Raw genomic sequence first — 14643 nt, 5'->3', positions numbered from 1 at the left:
CCTTTCCCCTTCCCTTCCCTTCCCATCTATTAAGGGCTTTTGCAAGTGATCACATTTAACCCCTATGAAGCTCCTAGGAGGCAGGTATAATTGAGGTAACCTCATTCATGGGGGTTCATGACTTTCTCAAGGTCATGCACTAATCTGGTATAGAGTCAGGATTTGAATCCAGGTCTGTCAGATCCCAAAATCCAAGTTCTTTTTGCAACACCATTGAGGACAGACAGTGGGGAGCAAAGGGATTACCTTGAATCCATTTTCTGACATGCTGTCAGGAGGCATTGTACCTGGAATCTCTGCTCACTAGGATGAACCCAGCATAGGGCTTCGGGAAGGGGGCTGCCAAGGCAGCAGGCTGCGGGAGCTTCCATGAAGGCTGCATGCTTGAAACAGGTCTCTCTGTAAAGCTAGTGACACTTAAGGCCTTAGCTGGGATTGTGGTTTCCTCATCCCTGATTCCTTTAGGGCCCACAACTGTTTGCATGACTCTCACAAAAGGAACCAAGAAATGAGGGACAGAAGAGGTGTGCCCACTATCTGTGCCCCTCTTCCTTCCTCCGTTTGAGTGGAGTGTTGGCGATCTGCTTCATTTTTCTAAGGACTGTTCTTCTGTCCTCTGGCTGTATCACAGAGGCCCAGCACCAGACGAAGCTGGAGGACTCCCGGTCAGGGAGGTGGGAGCAGCACGAGGCACTGGTGTGAAGGAAGAGAGCTGGAGAGCTAGGTGTGGTTGTAACCTTGGAAGAGAGTCGGGCTTCCCGTTAACACATGTCATTTGTTTGGTGTCTGTTGTGGTCATCCCTCCATCTGCTCCAGGACCTTCCCCCGAAATCCTAAAGCCTGGACCCTAGTCCTCTGTGTGACCCTGAGCAATGCACACACACCACCACTGAATTTCAGAGTCTCTTCCGTAATGGGCATGATGATAGTATAAAATGAGTTAATACTATAGGAGGCATTTAGAACAGTGCTTGGCTCATGGCACACACTCGAAAAATGCTAGCCATTATTATTATTAGAGACATTTAAAAAATGTCAGCTGGGTTAAACTCTTGGTACTTCCTATCTTACCTTCCGGATGTTCTCTCTTACCTGTGCCCCATCGCCAGTGCCTGTGAGCGGTGGCTCCTCTATGAGCTAGTCTGATTCACAATCCTGGCTTCTACCATGCAGGTCATCATGTAGGATCCTGGGCCCAGGCTCACACTGAGCAAGATGTGCTTCCAGGCATTGAGGAGCCTTGTCCCACTGGGGGAAAGAGGCAGGTATAAATAATACAGTCAGTAGACAGGGCAGGAATGGAAATGCAACCCACATGTCCCCACGAGGCTTCCCCAGCCCCTGGGAAAACCTGCAATCACAGGAACCAAGGTTTTGTTTGCTGGATGTCTCCACTGGCCCAACTGCTGGGAGGTCAGGGGTGAAATGGATGAACAAGGACATCTCACCCAGACATTTTAACGAAATCAGGATATATCAGGTTTATTGTCATATTCCCCTCTGCTAGGAGCCCACGGTCCCTAATGAAAGGGAAGCCAATTGTCTGGGCTTGATTTGTTCCTCCTGGGCTCTGGCTGGCTTCTTCCTGAGGGGCTCACAGATCAGCAATTAGGAATCTGTTCTAGGATTTCAGGGTCACTGAGCTATGTTTCTAGAATCTACCTCTTAGAAATTCAGGTCATTCTCTTGCATTCAGGTTTCTGCTCATGACAGCTCTCCCTTTGTCTGGAGGCATCAGATACAACTTTTTGGATCCAAATCTCCCCCAATACCAAGGACATGCTTCATCTCCTCACAGAACCCTGACTAGATCACCCTTTGAAGGGCCTTGGGGCCCATAAGCTTGAATCCCCCCTTCCCTGTTTGTACACTGTATCCCTTTCTGCTTGATGATGGAGTGGAAGTAAAATAAGATTTGCTTGTGCACTGCTGTCTGATGACGTCTTAGCATTCACTCTCCGAAGCTCGTATTTCCCTTTGGGTTTCTTTGGTCCCGCACGTCAGAAGAGGAACAGTTACCTCCTTTTGTTGTTTCTAGCTTTTTCTTGTGTGCCATCCTTTTCAGACTGCTGACTCACTGGGTCCCACAAATACACTTTTTCAATCATGATCATAACACTAGAGATAACAATGGCGATACTGCCGATGTTGATGGGCTCTCGTCAAGCAAGCAGGATCAAAGCGTTCTGAGTTTTGTCTCATTTTCTGCGTCGCCTTCAGCATAGCGGACCACAGGGTTGAGAGTACAGCAGACTCTCTGGGCATGAGAATAACAAAGGGCTACTGTTTATCACACTCTCACCCTGGCCTGACACTTTGCACAGTCCTTAAATCAGGTCACTGTTATCATAGATAGCATTGACAATAGATACAATAGATAGTATTATTCTCAGTTACAGAAAAAGAACTCGGACTCAGCATAAAGGTATTAAAAATGTATTCCACTCATCTTTTCAACAGATATATAGAATGCTGGCTGCATGGCTGGCCCTTGGGTTACCGGGCTCCTACGGTGGTGGGACCTGCAGACCGGAAAATAGGCAGTGGGAGTGAGTCTCTGCAATTACATAATGCCCTAGTTTATTCTGAGCTCCTGGCTCCCATACTTTCCAGATCGACTGTTTTCTTCTTTATTCCATGCCTCATAAAGGGTACATTATGTCCAGCGATATCACTGTTAATTAAAGTCCTCCTCCATTCTTTTCTCATCGGGGTCATTTGTAATCATGGAGTAAGAGTTTACTTTTTCTGGACTCATCTTACCCTTCCTAGCTGTTCTCTTCCCACAAGTTCATACTTGTGTTTTCTCAGAAAGTCTTGAAATCTGCTGTTCTTCAGCTCAGGGCATGCCAGGTGATGGCCAGTCCTCTCCTGGGTTGCTCTACCCAGGCAAAAGCGGCAGAATCTCCCTTTTCCTTGGGGAGGGCTTCATCCCTGGCTTGGAGAAGGAGGTGGCAGAGAGGGAGGAACAAGGAAGGGACAGGTGACAGGAGGAGTCCAACAGGTGGAAAACACTCTTGTCTTGGTCCAGTCTGTGAGACACAGGCAAACCAGGTAGGTCCTCAGTGCTGGGATTGGAGGCCCCTAGAACCTGGTTTACCGTTATCAGTTAGGCTGCTTTTGGCTGTCTACCAACACAATCTTCACTTAAACAACAAGAACTTTATTATCTTACATAATAGGCCTAGGGGTGGGCCAGACTCCAGGGATTACTGATTGATTCAGTGGCTCAGGGATCAAGGACCCAGACTTACTATTCTCTGTGTGCCAACTTTATTCTCCCAGCTGGGTCCTCCCTTGATTGCAAGATGGTCTCCAGCAGCAATGAAGTGACGTGCTTCCTTGCTCAGGTCCAGTGGGACAGATACTGTCTCCTTGTGGTTTGCAGTTAGGAGAAAGAAAACTTTTTCTGGAAGCAATTCTGTCATGGCTCATTGGTCTGAATTGAGTCCCATGCCTATCCCTGAACCAGTCAGTAGCAGTTTGGGTGAAATTATATCATCTGAAGTGGAATGGTTTGGGGAAGCAACCACCATGCTCATTACAGAGTCACATTTCCAGGGCATAATCGAAGTGAATAACCCAGTGCTCTGATGGTTATGGAGAATAAGCGTGTAGAGTTTCCAGATTTAGCAAATAATACACAATGCCCATAATTGTGAATTCCAGATAAACCATAGATACTTTTTAAGTATAAGTACGTATCATGTAATACTTGCTGGTCTATGTGTCCCAATGTTTGGAACAAAGTGAGATGGGTCAGTCAAATATTTGATAATGGGAGATAAAAGATTGTAGGGATTCCTAGTGAGCTTGGGACATAGGACTAAGTCCTACACTACTTGTGTGAGGACAGTGGAGTCTAAGCTGGTTCAAAAAGAAGAAGGTGAGGGGGCCTTCCCTCTGCACCTGCCTTGGCTCCTTGTAGCCAGAAACTGGGAGAGAAAATCATTGCACCTCCTCTCTCAGGGCATCCCGTGACCTTGGCCTGCTCTCCCTTTTTCCAGGGTCACAACCACTGTGGGAAGGCTTTGCTGCAAATTGGGATCAACATGATGGCATTGCCTGGAGGCCGGCATCTGGACTCCATCCCTCTGCCCGGTCAGCGGTAAGTCCCGTCTCTTAGGGCCAGGCCTCTGGCTGAGACCCAGCTCCAGGATCTTGAAGTTGTAGGTAGTCCCGCCTCTCTGTGCACTGTCCTGGACAGGAAGCTTAAGGCAAGGTATTGGGGATGCCATGTTGACTCAGCAGAGCCTGGTGGAACTGGACCCTGAGACACGGAGGACATCAGAGCCTGATGTCCAGTCCCCCAAGGAGCTGGAGTCTGTGATGCAGGCAGATAGTGAAACAAATGATTGATGGGATGTTCTGCTTAAGATAGTGGATCCCAGAGGAGGCTCCTGATCCCACCTGGGCCAGGAGGCTGGAGTCCTTGGGGGTCCCTCAGGGTTATGGAAGCCTCTTTCAGAGTCTCTTGAAAGGGACAGCCTACCCTTAAGTGTCCTCTCCTTGTCCCAGAGCACCAGAGAGGGAACAAAGCACAGAGCTGATCCTTAGGGATATTTATTGTCCTGAGTTGGGTTGGGGGTGAGAGATGGGGAGGAGGAGGGAGGAATCCACTGAGCAGAAGTTGAAGCCCAGATGATGAGGTGGGAAGGAGAGACGGGGGCACCAGAGAAGACTTCACATGGCTGAAAGCCCTGGGCACCTGGCTGGTCCTGAAGGTCAGAACCAGAACCAAAGGGGAAAGTACCAGAACAATGAATCTGTTGTGACCAGCTGTCCCAGTGGCCCCAGGATTGTCCTGATTTTGGCCGTGAAAGGTTTGTGACTTTGGAAATGCTTCAGTCATGGGAAGACCAGGCTCTTTCCTCTCTCATGCAGGTTTCATCACGGAGGACCTGTGCGACTGAGTGTTCGAGGCTTCCATCTTGCTTTTCTTTTCTTTTTTTTTTTCTGAGACATTTTGATGGGGCCATTTTGAGGTAACAGAATCCAAGCAGCCCTTGTCAGACTGTTAAGTCACTGTTGTGTTGTTTGGTTTTGTTTTGTAGGTTTTGTTTTGCATATCATGGGCATCATGGACATCTGAACTTTATTCTGTCCTTAACCACACCCCACCTGAGTTATCATCATTCATTTCTACATTGCTTGGGTTTTGAGTATATTTCTAAGTGTGTGTTGCTTTTAAAATCAGAAAAAAAAATGTTGACTATTTGCTGAAAGTCTACTAGTACTGGGTTAACCTTTATGAGGTCATCTGTCTGCTCCCCCAAAGTCATCAGGACAGCAAGGCTTACGGGTATGACATATAGCTTGTGTGTGCCATTTAGAATAGAAAACCCTCTTAGAGATATAGCTGGGAATTTTCTGTGCAGCCTGACGCTGAGAATAAGAGATCCTATGGGGGCCCAAATATCTTTCCACATGGTATGCCTTAGGCCAAGCTCAGAGATTGTGAGAGGCAGACCCGTTGGAATCCACGTGTGTTGGAAGAGCTAATGGCCTTTCACGGGGTGGGCAGTGGCCATTCAGCTTTCAACTCATGGCAACCTGGTTTCAAAGGCAGGGTCTACCTCTTAGGACTGTGTGGCCTTGTGCAAGTTTTCACACTCCATCAGCCCCTCGGTTCCGGTTCTCTCATGTATGAAATGGGGATGAAAAGAGTATCTACTTCATAGGGTTCACATGTGAACGGAAGGAATTAGTGGGTACAAAGTGTCTGTAGTGCAGGGAACGCTACCTGGGGGGCGCTCTTGTTTATTGAGTGCCGGCTGACTTCGGAGGTCCACCATGGCTCTCAGAGCAGTCTTCTAGAAATCCCTTCCTGGACCCCTCTTGGCCAGTGACCTTGCTGAGAAAGTAAGAATCACCCACAGACACTCCCAGTATTTTAAACCAGGAGGAAGCGGAGCTGTTGTAGATGAAGTGGAATCGTAGTCTTCCTGGCTCCTGTCCAAACCAGGCAGTAGGTTGGTACCTACGTACCAGATGGGCGGTGTGTTGATTCAGAAGCACCTGGGGACTTCCCAGGTGCAATCTGAAACCAGCCTCTGTAAGCAGATGGCAGGAAGAGACCAAAGACAGAGGCAGACCACTCCAGACTGGTGGGCAGCAGGTTTAGCAGGCAAGGGAACTTACATATAGAGCTTGTCTTCAGTGGTAGCAAGACACATGGATTCCGCACCTGCCACCAGATCTTAGAAGTTTATATGGAGGCCTTAAGTGGGTTCAGTTGCGTATACCATCCAGATGGTCTCAGCATCCCATCACTATCTCAAGGTTGTATCCCTGGGGCAGCCTCTGGGAGTGGGGAAGGCAAATGGAATGCACATTCCAAGGATGAGGTGTGTGGGGGGAGCCTCTGATGGCCAGGGTCCTGCGCACGGGTCAACTGGCGCTGTGTCCTTTTGATGACTTCACCCAACACAATAAGGCTTTAAGACCCTTCCTCTGAGCCTCCTGGGTCCTGGGATGGTCCCCCAGTCCCTGTGTTGGGGTAGGGGAAGCTGCTCTCACAGAGCAGGTTAAGACAGTGGTTAAGGACCAGGACAGTCTCAACTTAGTTCTTGGTTCTGTTGCATGTTAGTTAGGAGCTTCAGTTTCTTCATCTATAAAAGGGGGATATTTACACTTTCATCACTGAGTTGTAATGAGAATTTAAGATAATATGTATAAAGCACCTGCCTAAACACGGGAACAGTCCCATCAGTGTTAAGCTCTCCAGATGAGGACTGGGTCCCTGGAGTAGCAAATTGGGACAAAGGTAGATGAGACCCTGGCACCTATTCTGCCTTGGGGAACCTCTACCCCCCAGCCCTCCTCACTTCCAATCTCCTCAGAAGTTTAAAAAAATACAGAAAGTTAAATTACATGACCATGATTTAGAAATTGGATTTCTCTTCTTTCAGAGGTAGGCTAGAGTTTCTGGTTGATATTGCACACACACTCACCTTGGGAGGAAGACCCTGGACTAACGTGACCCCAAGAGTTCTGGCTGGCCACAAAGCTGCAACCTGAGAAGAGGTTTGCTTAGAAAGTCTTCAGCCCTAAAGTTCTGAGGGAGGGGCAGAGAGAAGGTGCTAGTTCCTTTAGTACATTCAGAGCCTGGCCTGGCCAGAATGTTGGGGGAATGCGATCCCTGGACCTAGCAGCCTATGAATTTCATGTGTTCTGGGGGCGGGTGCATGAACCGTGTTCCCAAAGAAGGCTTATGTGTTTTCACAGGGTGTCAGGAGGGTTAATTTATCCAACCCAGTCTGCACCGTGGACAGATAATAGCAGCTACCCTTCTTTCCTCTTGTTCCAAGCTCTAGAGGCCTAGAGAGTGAGGAATATCACCACAGTTATTGTCCCCACATACATAATTAATGCTGGATAATTGACTTCTCTCTGCTGTGTTCCGCTGGAACTGAATTTCACTCTAAAGTGCCATTGTTCACTTCAATATGCAAAATAAATCAATGTTGTCGAGTTGCGTGGGATCGGCCAGCAGCTTGGGTGACTCCTATGTGGTATGCCTTTGGTATTTGAGACACTTAGGAATAAATAGCACCAAAAAAGACCTATCTAGGTGTGGACTCTGGGGAGATGATAGAGGGCAGGGCACCCCAGTGTGCCACATCAGGGACTGGGATCTCATGCTGAATTGGTGTGGGCAATAGGAGAGGGAGCGTCAGGGTTCTCAACTCCAACTCCATCTGAAGCTCTTGGAAAGCTTTCAGATTTAAAAATAATGAACAAGTCAAAGAACAAAACCCTACTGTTGGAAACATTAATGTGGGCCTAAGGGGTTGAAAGCATGCAGGCCTTGGAATCAGACTTGGACTCAAGTCCCAATGCTCCTCCCTACCAGCCCTGTGACCTTGGCTACCCCTGACCTGCCTGTCAGATAGAGCATCTGTGGGCTGGTTATTATCTCTATTTTGTGTCACAGGTTGGGTTCTCTGGGAAACAGCCTTTGGGATGGAGTTGAGAGTTCAGGGTGGTTAATAGGGAGTGCCTTTGGGTCCAAGCCTCTGGGGAAAGAAGAGGACAGAAGCAGGACTGGGGGAGGGAGAAGATGGGCTGAATGATTTCAGCTACCCTCACAGGGAGCTTTGGAATCACAGTTTTGTGCATTGGCCAGGGTGACCACAGCCTTCATTCATGCCCCACTTGATATGTGTTTCAAGAGGGTAGCTGTGGACAGGGCATGACCTTAGGTGAGGTGGCTTTGAGACAGTCTAAGAGCCTGATGGCTGGAGGCTGTAAGTTAATGATACTCCCAGCAGCTGGAGGCAACAAGTCCTTCCTTAAAGGGGAATCCGAGCAGCACATACATGTGCCCCACGAGGAAATGGAGGCTTGCGCAAGGTCAGAGCTTATAAGGAGCAGAGCTTAGATGTTTCCAGATGATGCTTGAGCCTGAGTGCTAGCCAGTACCCTAACCAGTCTCTTTCCCACAGTCTTCTTGAGGGCATCACACAAACAAACCACTCACACATTATTTCAGGTAGTCATACTCGTTAGCCTTCTACAAATTTTACTACATGTTCCTCTTGAACGCAGATCATGGGCCTTGTATGATGCTTGTGTGCTTAAGGACATGTTGGTGACAGAATTGGACATGGTTCCCTTTCCTCGTGGAACTCACTGATTTATCTCTTGACCTGATCAGGCCTGCGTGCGTACAAGGATACAGCCGGGGTCTTTGGTTTGGGATCACTTACTGTCAGTGACTCACTTTCTCACCTGCTTTCTGTTCAGCCTGGAGTCTGAGACGATGGGATGGGGGCTGCTGGCCCTAATGGCACGCGGCCTCCCGGATGGCCTGGCCTGCTGGCAAGGAGCCGTCCAGCTTCTGAGCCACTGGGGGCCACCGCAGGCCTGCCTGTCTCCGAATAGATAATGGCTTGCATGTGTGCACCCCTGGGCTGTGGCTGGTTTTCTACTGCTGGCCTGTTTTCTATGCCTGCGGTGAAATGTGCAGACTGTAATTGTCAATGGGATAATTGAATATTTTCTTCTCTTGTTTAAACAGAGAGGAAGGCCAATCAAAGTTAGAATCGAATTCCCTCACTTCTCTCATCTCCCAAGAGAAATCCACAGAAACGCAGGCATGACCTTGAGAAGGCAGAGGGACAATGATTCAATAGTTATTTTTAGGAAGAGAGATTGGGTTTAAACTCCCATAAAGTGCCGGGAACTGGGCTCAGAGAATAATCAAAGGTTAGTGCTGGAAATTTCCTCAGATCCCGTCATGGTTGTGGGGAAACTGAGGCTCGGAGAAGTGAATGGAGCTCTCAAAATGCTCTTCAGAGCCCCACCTGCCCATTTGTGGAGTCCTGCCTTTTCAGAGCTGTTTCTTAAGCTGTTTCTGGAAGTGCTGTGTCCTAGCCCCGGTGGAATTCTCATGTAGCAGTGATCTGTAGTAGACCCTGATTTCATTCATTCACTCATTCATTCAAACGAGATTTACTTTGGGCTCAGAATTTACTTTGGGCCAGGCCCTGGGTTGTAGGGTGATGATTTATGTAAATGTCATCACCCTACTCAATGACAAATGTCCATGTCTTGAGGGCCGAATTACGTTCTGATTCATAGCTATGCTCCCGTAATTAGAATGCACACAGGAGGAGCTCAATAAGTGGTTGTTGAATGAATAAATATTTAATAGATGTTTGATGAATGAAGGACAAATGGCTGAGGAGTCTCAGGTGAGTGTAAGAAGTTAAATTAAATGGCTTGGATTTTGTTCTTTTCCCCAACACACTCCTGTCTCCAGCAAACTACTCTCATTCTTCTCGGTAGAAAGTTGCTGCTTGGAGGGAAAGAGTAAGCTAGTTTTATCTTGATTAATTTAAATCCTCTTTCTGAGTGGAAGCCAAAGATTTAATTGGCTGATGGAGTCAGAAAGCTGGAGAGACATTTTTTTTTTCTTCTAAAGAAAAGTAATTCAGAAATATTTTTAGTCTTTGGTTTTATGTTTACTGGAAAAAAAGTCTGCAATTTCATCATTAAATCTCTTGCAGGAAAACACAGTGCAGTGGGGAGTATGGACTAGAAACTAGAGCTTCCCTTCCTCCTTCCCTCCCTCCCTTCCTCCTCTCCATCCTTCCTACCCTCCCTCCTCTCTTCCCAGCCCTGGCCTGCACTAACATGCTGTGTGTCACTGGACAGTCCTTCTCCCTCTCTGAGCTTGAGTTTCTTCTTCTGAAGATGAGGAAGTAGGCTAAAGCTTCCTCAGGGACCCTTCTAGTTCTAACATGCTAGGAGTTTGTGAATGAGTTTTGGATCGTCTGTCCCCTTTTCTGGATAAAAATATCACACTTTAGTGCCTAGGGCTGGGAAAGCAATCCCACTGACCAAAACAAGGTCTTCTCATTCCTTCCTGTGACATGCACAAAGAGGTCTAGTGTTTGCCTTGAAGCTGGGATGGAAACTGCAGGACCTACTAGCATGGGAGCCCCTTCCAGAGTCTGAAGGTATGCCTGGTTCAGATTTTATGGAAGTCCCTGGTGTAACCAGGAGAAATGTTCTGTAGGGGAATAGAGTGCCCTGCTGTGGTGGAATAGAAGACAGACAAATCCATGACCCCTAGCACTCAGATGTGCTTTGTAATTTGACCTCCTTGCTTTTGATCCCACCTCTATGCCTCTGGTTGTTCTTAGGACTTGCCATGTTCCCAGTATGTGGTCCCATGCCTTCATTCCTTTGTATAGGCTATTTCTCCCATCAGACTCCCCATCATCTTCCAATTCTGGTTCCTCTCCTGAAGAACTCAACAGCCCCCTTCTGGTGTTGGCCTGGTAGCTTTCTCAGATATCATAGCTTAGACTAAACATCTCTTCTTCCACTTGTCAGTGCCTATGATGTGCCAGGTGCCACGCTGGGTGGAGGGAATGTGTCACTGTGCAAGGTCCCGCACTCCCGGAGATCCTCCTCCCACTGTCTCCCTCTTAAATTGCAGCACTCTAGCCTAGTGCTGGCACATTGGGGGTGCTTGGTAAAGTTTGGAGGCCATTACCAAGTGTTCTTGGCATAGTAGAGTGGTTTTTGTTGTTGTTTTGTTTTTACAGAAAACACTCCACACAGTGGGTAGAATAGGGTAGGGCAGAGGAATCCAAATTTCGGACCTTGAAGGAATAAAGTTCCATTCTAAGTGAACAGAGATGAAAAATGAATCAATGAGAGTGTCGGCATAGATTTCCATAAACTGTTGACCCCCAGTGTTTTGGGGGAGCACTGGATGCCAGGCCAGTTGAATTAGCTAGGGATGAGGAACTGGTACGAGCAGCTGGGGGTCAGGGCCTGGGTCTGCTGAGCTGGGAAGAATTGTTCCCTTTGGCATCTGAAGGGTCAGGAACAGTGGCCTTTCCCCAGTGATGGGCTTTGATGACTGAAGGGGACAATCCAAGAGACAGAAGCAGAGGCAGGACAAGGAGGGATAGGAGGGGACCCCTTTGCAGCCAAAGTCCCGAGCGGGTCACTTCCCCCTCTGTTTGCATGGTATCCCTGGCTTCCCTCCTCTGATAGTCCTTCTGGTGCAAACTTGGTGTGTTCAAACAGAGGTATGTGATGATGGGGCCAGTGGGCCACAGCTCAGTCCCGAATTCAAACAACATACATCCGATTCTCTCCCAGAAAGAAATGGGGTAAGGGTTTGAAAAATGACTGGACACGCCAGAGTCTTTGATGACTGTAAGTTTTAAAAAGGTATTGCTATGTCATGGAAGGGCATTCTACCATAGTAGAGAGTGCGCTGGCTGTGCATCTGAGGGTGGGAATATCAGCTCAATTGCTGAAGACTTCCAAGAGCAGCAAAATCATAGCAAGGCTCTGGTCTCAGAGTGCCTGGATTCTTATTGCTATGTATTTCTACTTATCCACTGTGTAACCTTGGCCAAGTTAATCTATCAAATCTTAATCTATCAAATCTTGGTCATGTGGACCTCATGGGATTATTTTGAAGGTTAAGTGAACAATTAAGATTGAATCAAGCCCTTAACACAGAGTCCAGAATGTGATAAACACTTGATCCATTCAGCTTTATTACCACTATTAGCAGTGAGGTCTTAGACAAGTCATGTCATGCTTCTGAGCCCCTTTCTACACCCATAAAATGGGGATGGTGATCTCTAACGTCTTTGTGCTGTTAGGGGCTGAAGGAAAGAGCACTTGGTATACAGAAGGCATTCTATTGGTGTTAAGCCTCCCTGCTTGCTGGATGGGTACTTAATTCCCCCTGACTTTAGAAATAGAAATAGGGGCCCCATTGTTTCATACTGTAATTTCTTGGCATGAGACTACACTCTTCTCTTCCCCTCTTCCAACTCCATCCTGGATAATTTCAGCTTAAAAAAAAAAAATCATCCTACCAGTACCCTGGTATATTGAGATGATTGTGGTTACGTCTGGCTTTGTGTTTGGAATCTGCCAGACTACAGAAAACCCAGATTTTAGGCTTTGGTCACCTTCTTCCAGATGTCCAGGAAAGCCGCCATCAGAGAACAAGGGGGTTACTCATGGAGCAGGCATCTGCTTGTCTCTGGAGCTCTCTGGTGAGAACTGGGCAGGCTCCTGGGAGTCCCATTCACTGTCTGCGATGCCTTCCCTGCTCTCCAGGGGTGGGGACAATCTTGATAGTGTCAGGCTTAGATTCCAGTTTGTGAGGGAGACTGAGAAAATCCAACCCCAGTCCTGGGCCCTGGCCCCTGGCTCTCAGGCTCCTTGGCCAGAGACCCTACCCTGTCCTGACTGTGGTGGTTTTCCACCATGAAGGGAATGTGACTCGCTGCCAGCCCATCTGCTTTGACCTCAATTTTCAATTCCTTTCTTCTGTGAGTAATCAGATCAGTCGTTTGGACGTGCAAAGGAAAGAGTTCATGTGTAGGGAAATGGCAGCTCAAAGTTTATGGCTGAGGCTGGTCAAACCACTGGGAGCTGCGAGGTTCAGGGCCAGCAGGCAGTCCCCACTGCACGGCGAGAGCTGCACCGTGTAGCCAGACTTTCTGTGTTGGGGTCAGTCAGCAAATCCAATAGGAGAGGTGGAGCCCAGAGAGCGGAGAGCTAATGACAGAGAGTCAGGCGAGCTATGCAATTATGGGATGCTGAGCACTAACGCAGTCCAAACCTTAATGAGCCGCAGTCCCTAGACTCCACAATTGAGAAGAGCAGCTCATTATGTGGCGGCACGGTGGCCGTGGCTGGGAGGGGACCGACTTGTGGCGGGGCCATGCCGAGTTCACTGGGCCTAGTCTCTTCCCTGAAAAAACGTGGGGTGTCCTTGATAGACCTCTGTCTAGGCCTGGGCCCCCCATCTGCTGTGGCCTTGTGTACCCCACTTGTTATCATGCCTCGCCCTAGAACAAGCAAAATGAGAACTAGCTCTTCCCTGTGTGGGTTTTCTATCTCACCCAGACGAGACACCCAGGAGCCAGCCCTGCCCCTTTCCCTCCTTCACCCTCACATCCTCTCCTCTCCCTCCCAGACCAGTCACTTCCTCTCCCATGTCACTCACTGCCTAGTTCAGGCTTCCATCCTCTCTCTGCTTTATGCCCACCAGCTCCCAGTAGGTCAGCCTCTGTACTTAATCTTGCTTTGATCCAGTTTCTACTAACTCTCTGCACAATGATAGCATTGCCCTGCTCTACAGCATTTTTGTGGCTCCAAATTATCTTTAAGATTAAACCCAAATTACTAATCAAGTCAGGGTCTTTGATCACCTGGCCTCTATCTCCCCCTTTAGGTCCTTCCCCAGCCACTCACGTGGAGCCCCCCAACACCCATGTTTGAGTCCGGTGAGAATCCTTGGTGTATTTCTATTTTTAGGCCTCTAGGCTTTTCCACGTTTGTGCAGAGGTCTTTTTGCCCTTGTCATCCTGGTCAGCTCCTCTTCTCTAAGAACCAGGGCAAATGTCATTTCCTTTGTATACATATTCCCAGGCCAACTCAGGCCCTCTGTCTCCTGTGGCCCTCAGCCATCCTGCTCACAGCTTCTTGATGGCTTCATGATGGCAGTCTGGTGTTTAGTTGATAGGAGCAGGGACACAGACTGGGTCTGAGTAATGGCTCTACCACTTAACTCACCACGTGGCCTCTTCTGACAGAAGTCTTCTCATCTATAAATGGGGGCAATAATACTTTTCTCTTTCAGATTGCAGGGTGGGGAGAGGGTGGATTAAAAGAGATAATACATAGAGAGGGCTTACAGCACTGCCCTGCTCATTGCATGTTAGCTGCTGTTGGAATTACCACTGGAGTGGATTCCTGGTACTTTCTTGCCTGTTCGGGGTCTTAGCTGAGCTCTGTGCTTTCTGGAATTTTCTCCTGGTTGGTTTTGTCCTCAGCTCCTAGGACAGGTTGGTGAGCAGGTGCACAGAAAGCTCTGGAACATCAGGGCCTCAGGCCTGGCCCCAGCACACACTGGCTGTGGGACCTGATGGGGACAGGCAACTTCTGGCCTCTGCTCGAGGGGCCCTTTTGGAGGGCAGCTCCGCATGTGGAGCCCCAAGGTGAAGGATCTTTCATCCTCAGAGTCTGCCCACAACTGGGGATAGAGAACCTTGACCAGAGCCTAAGGCTTGGGGGTGGAGCAAGGGTGTGGTAGAGGAAAGGGGTCCTAGGGGTTGGGGATGGGAGGCTTTTGCTTCTATGGAGTCT

At 48.4% G+C, this 14643-nt stretch overlaps 1 protein-coding gene across 4 annotated transcripts in view; it reads left to right on the top strand.

Moving 5' to 3' along the window:
• INSC (INSC spindle orientation adaptor protein) overlaps nucleotides 1–14643 on the top strand; it is a 126738-nt gene that overhangs the window by 28415 nt on the left and 83680 nt on the right. For 3 of the 4 annotated variants that reach the window (XM_046014273.1, XM_046014274.1, XM_046014275.1), the window contains exon 2: nucleotides 4008–4108. The exons of the other annotated variant lie outside the window; for it this stretch is intronic. In XM_046014273.1, the coding sequence (XP_045870229.1) occupies nucleotides 4008–4108 (101 nt within the window). The remainder of the gene's footprint in view (nucleotides 1–4007; nucleotides 4109–14643) is intronic. 4 annotated transcript variants of the gene reach the window in all.

Source organism: Meles meles, chromosome 8 (assembly GCF_922984935.1).
Source record: "Meles meles chromosome 8, mMelMel3.1 paternal haplotype, whole genome shotgun sequence".
Lineage (NCBI taxonomy): Eukaryota > Metazoa > Chordata > Mammalia > Carnivora > Mustelidae > Meles > Meles meles.
The sequence above is the reverse complement of the archived record's forward strand: the minus strand, read 5'-3'. Positions and strand labels throughout refer to the sequence as shown.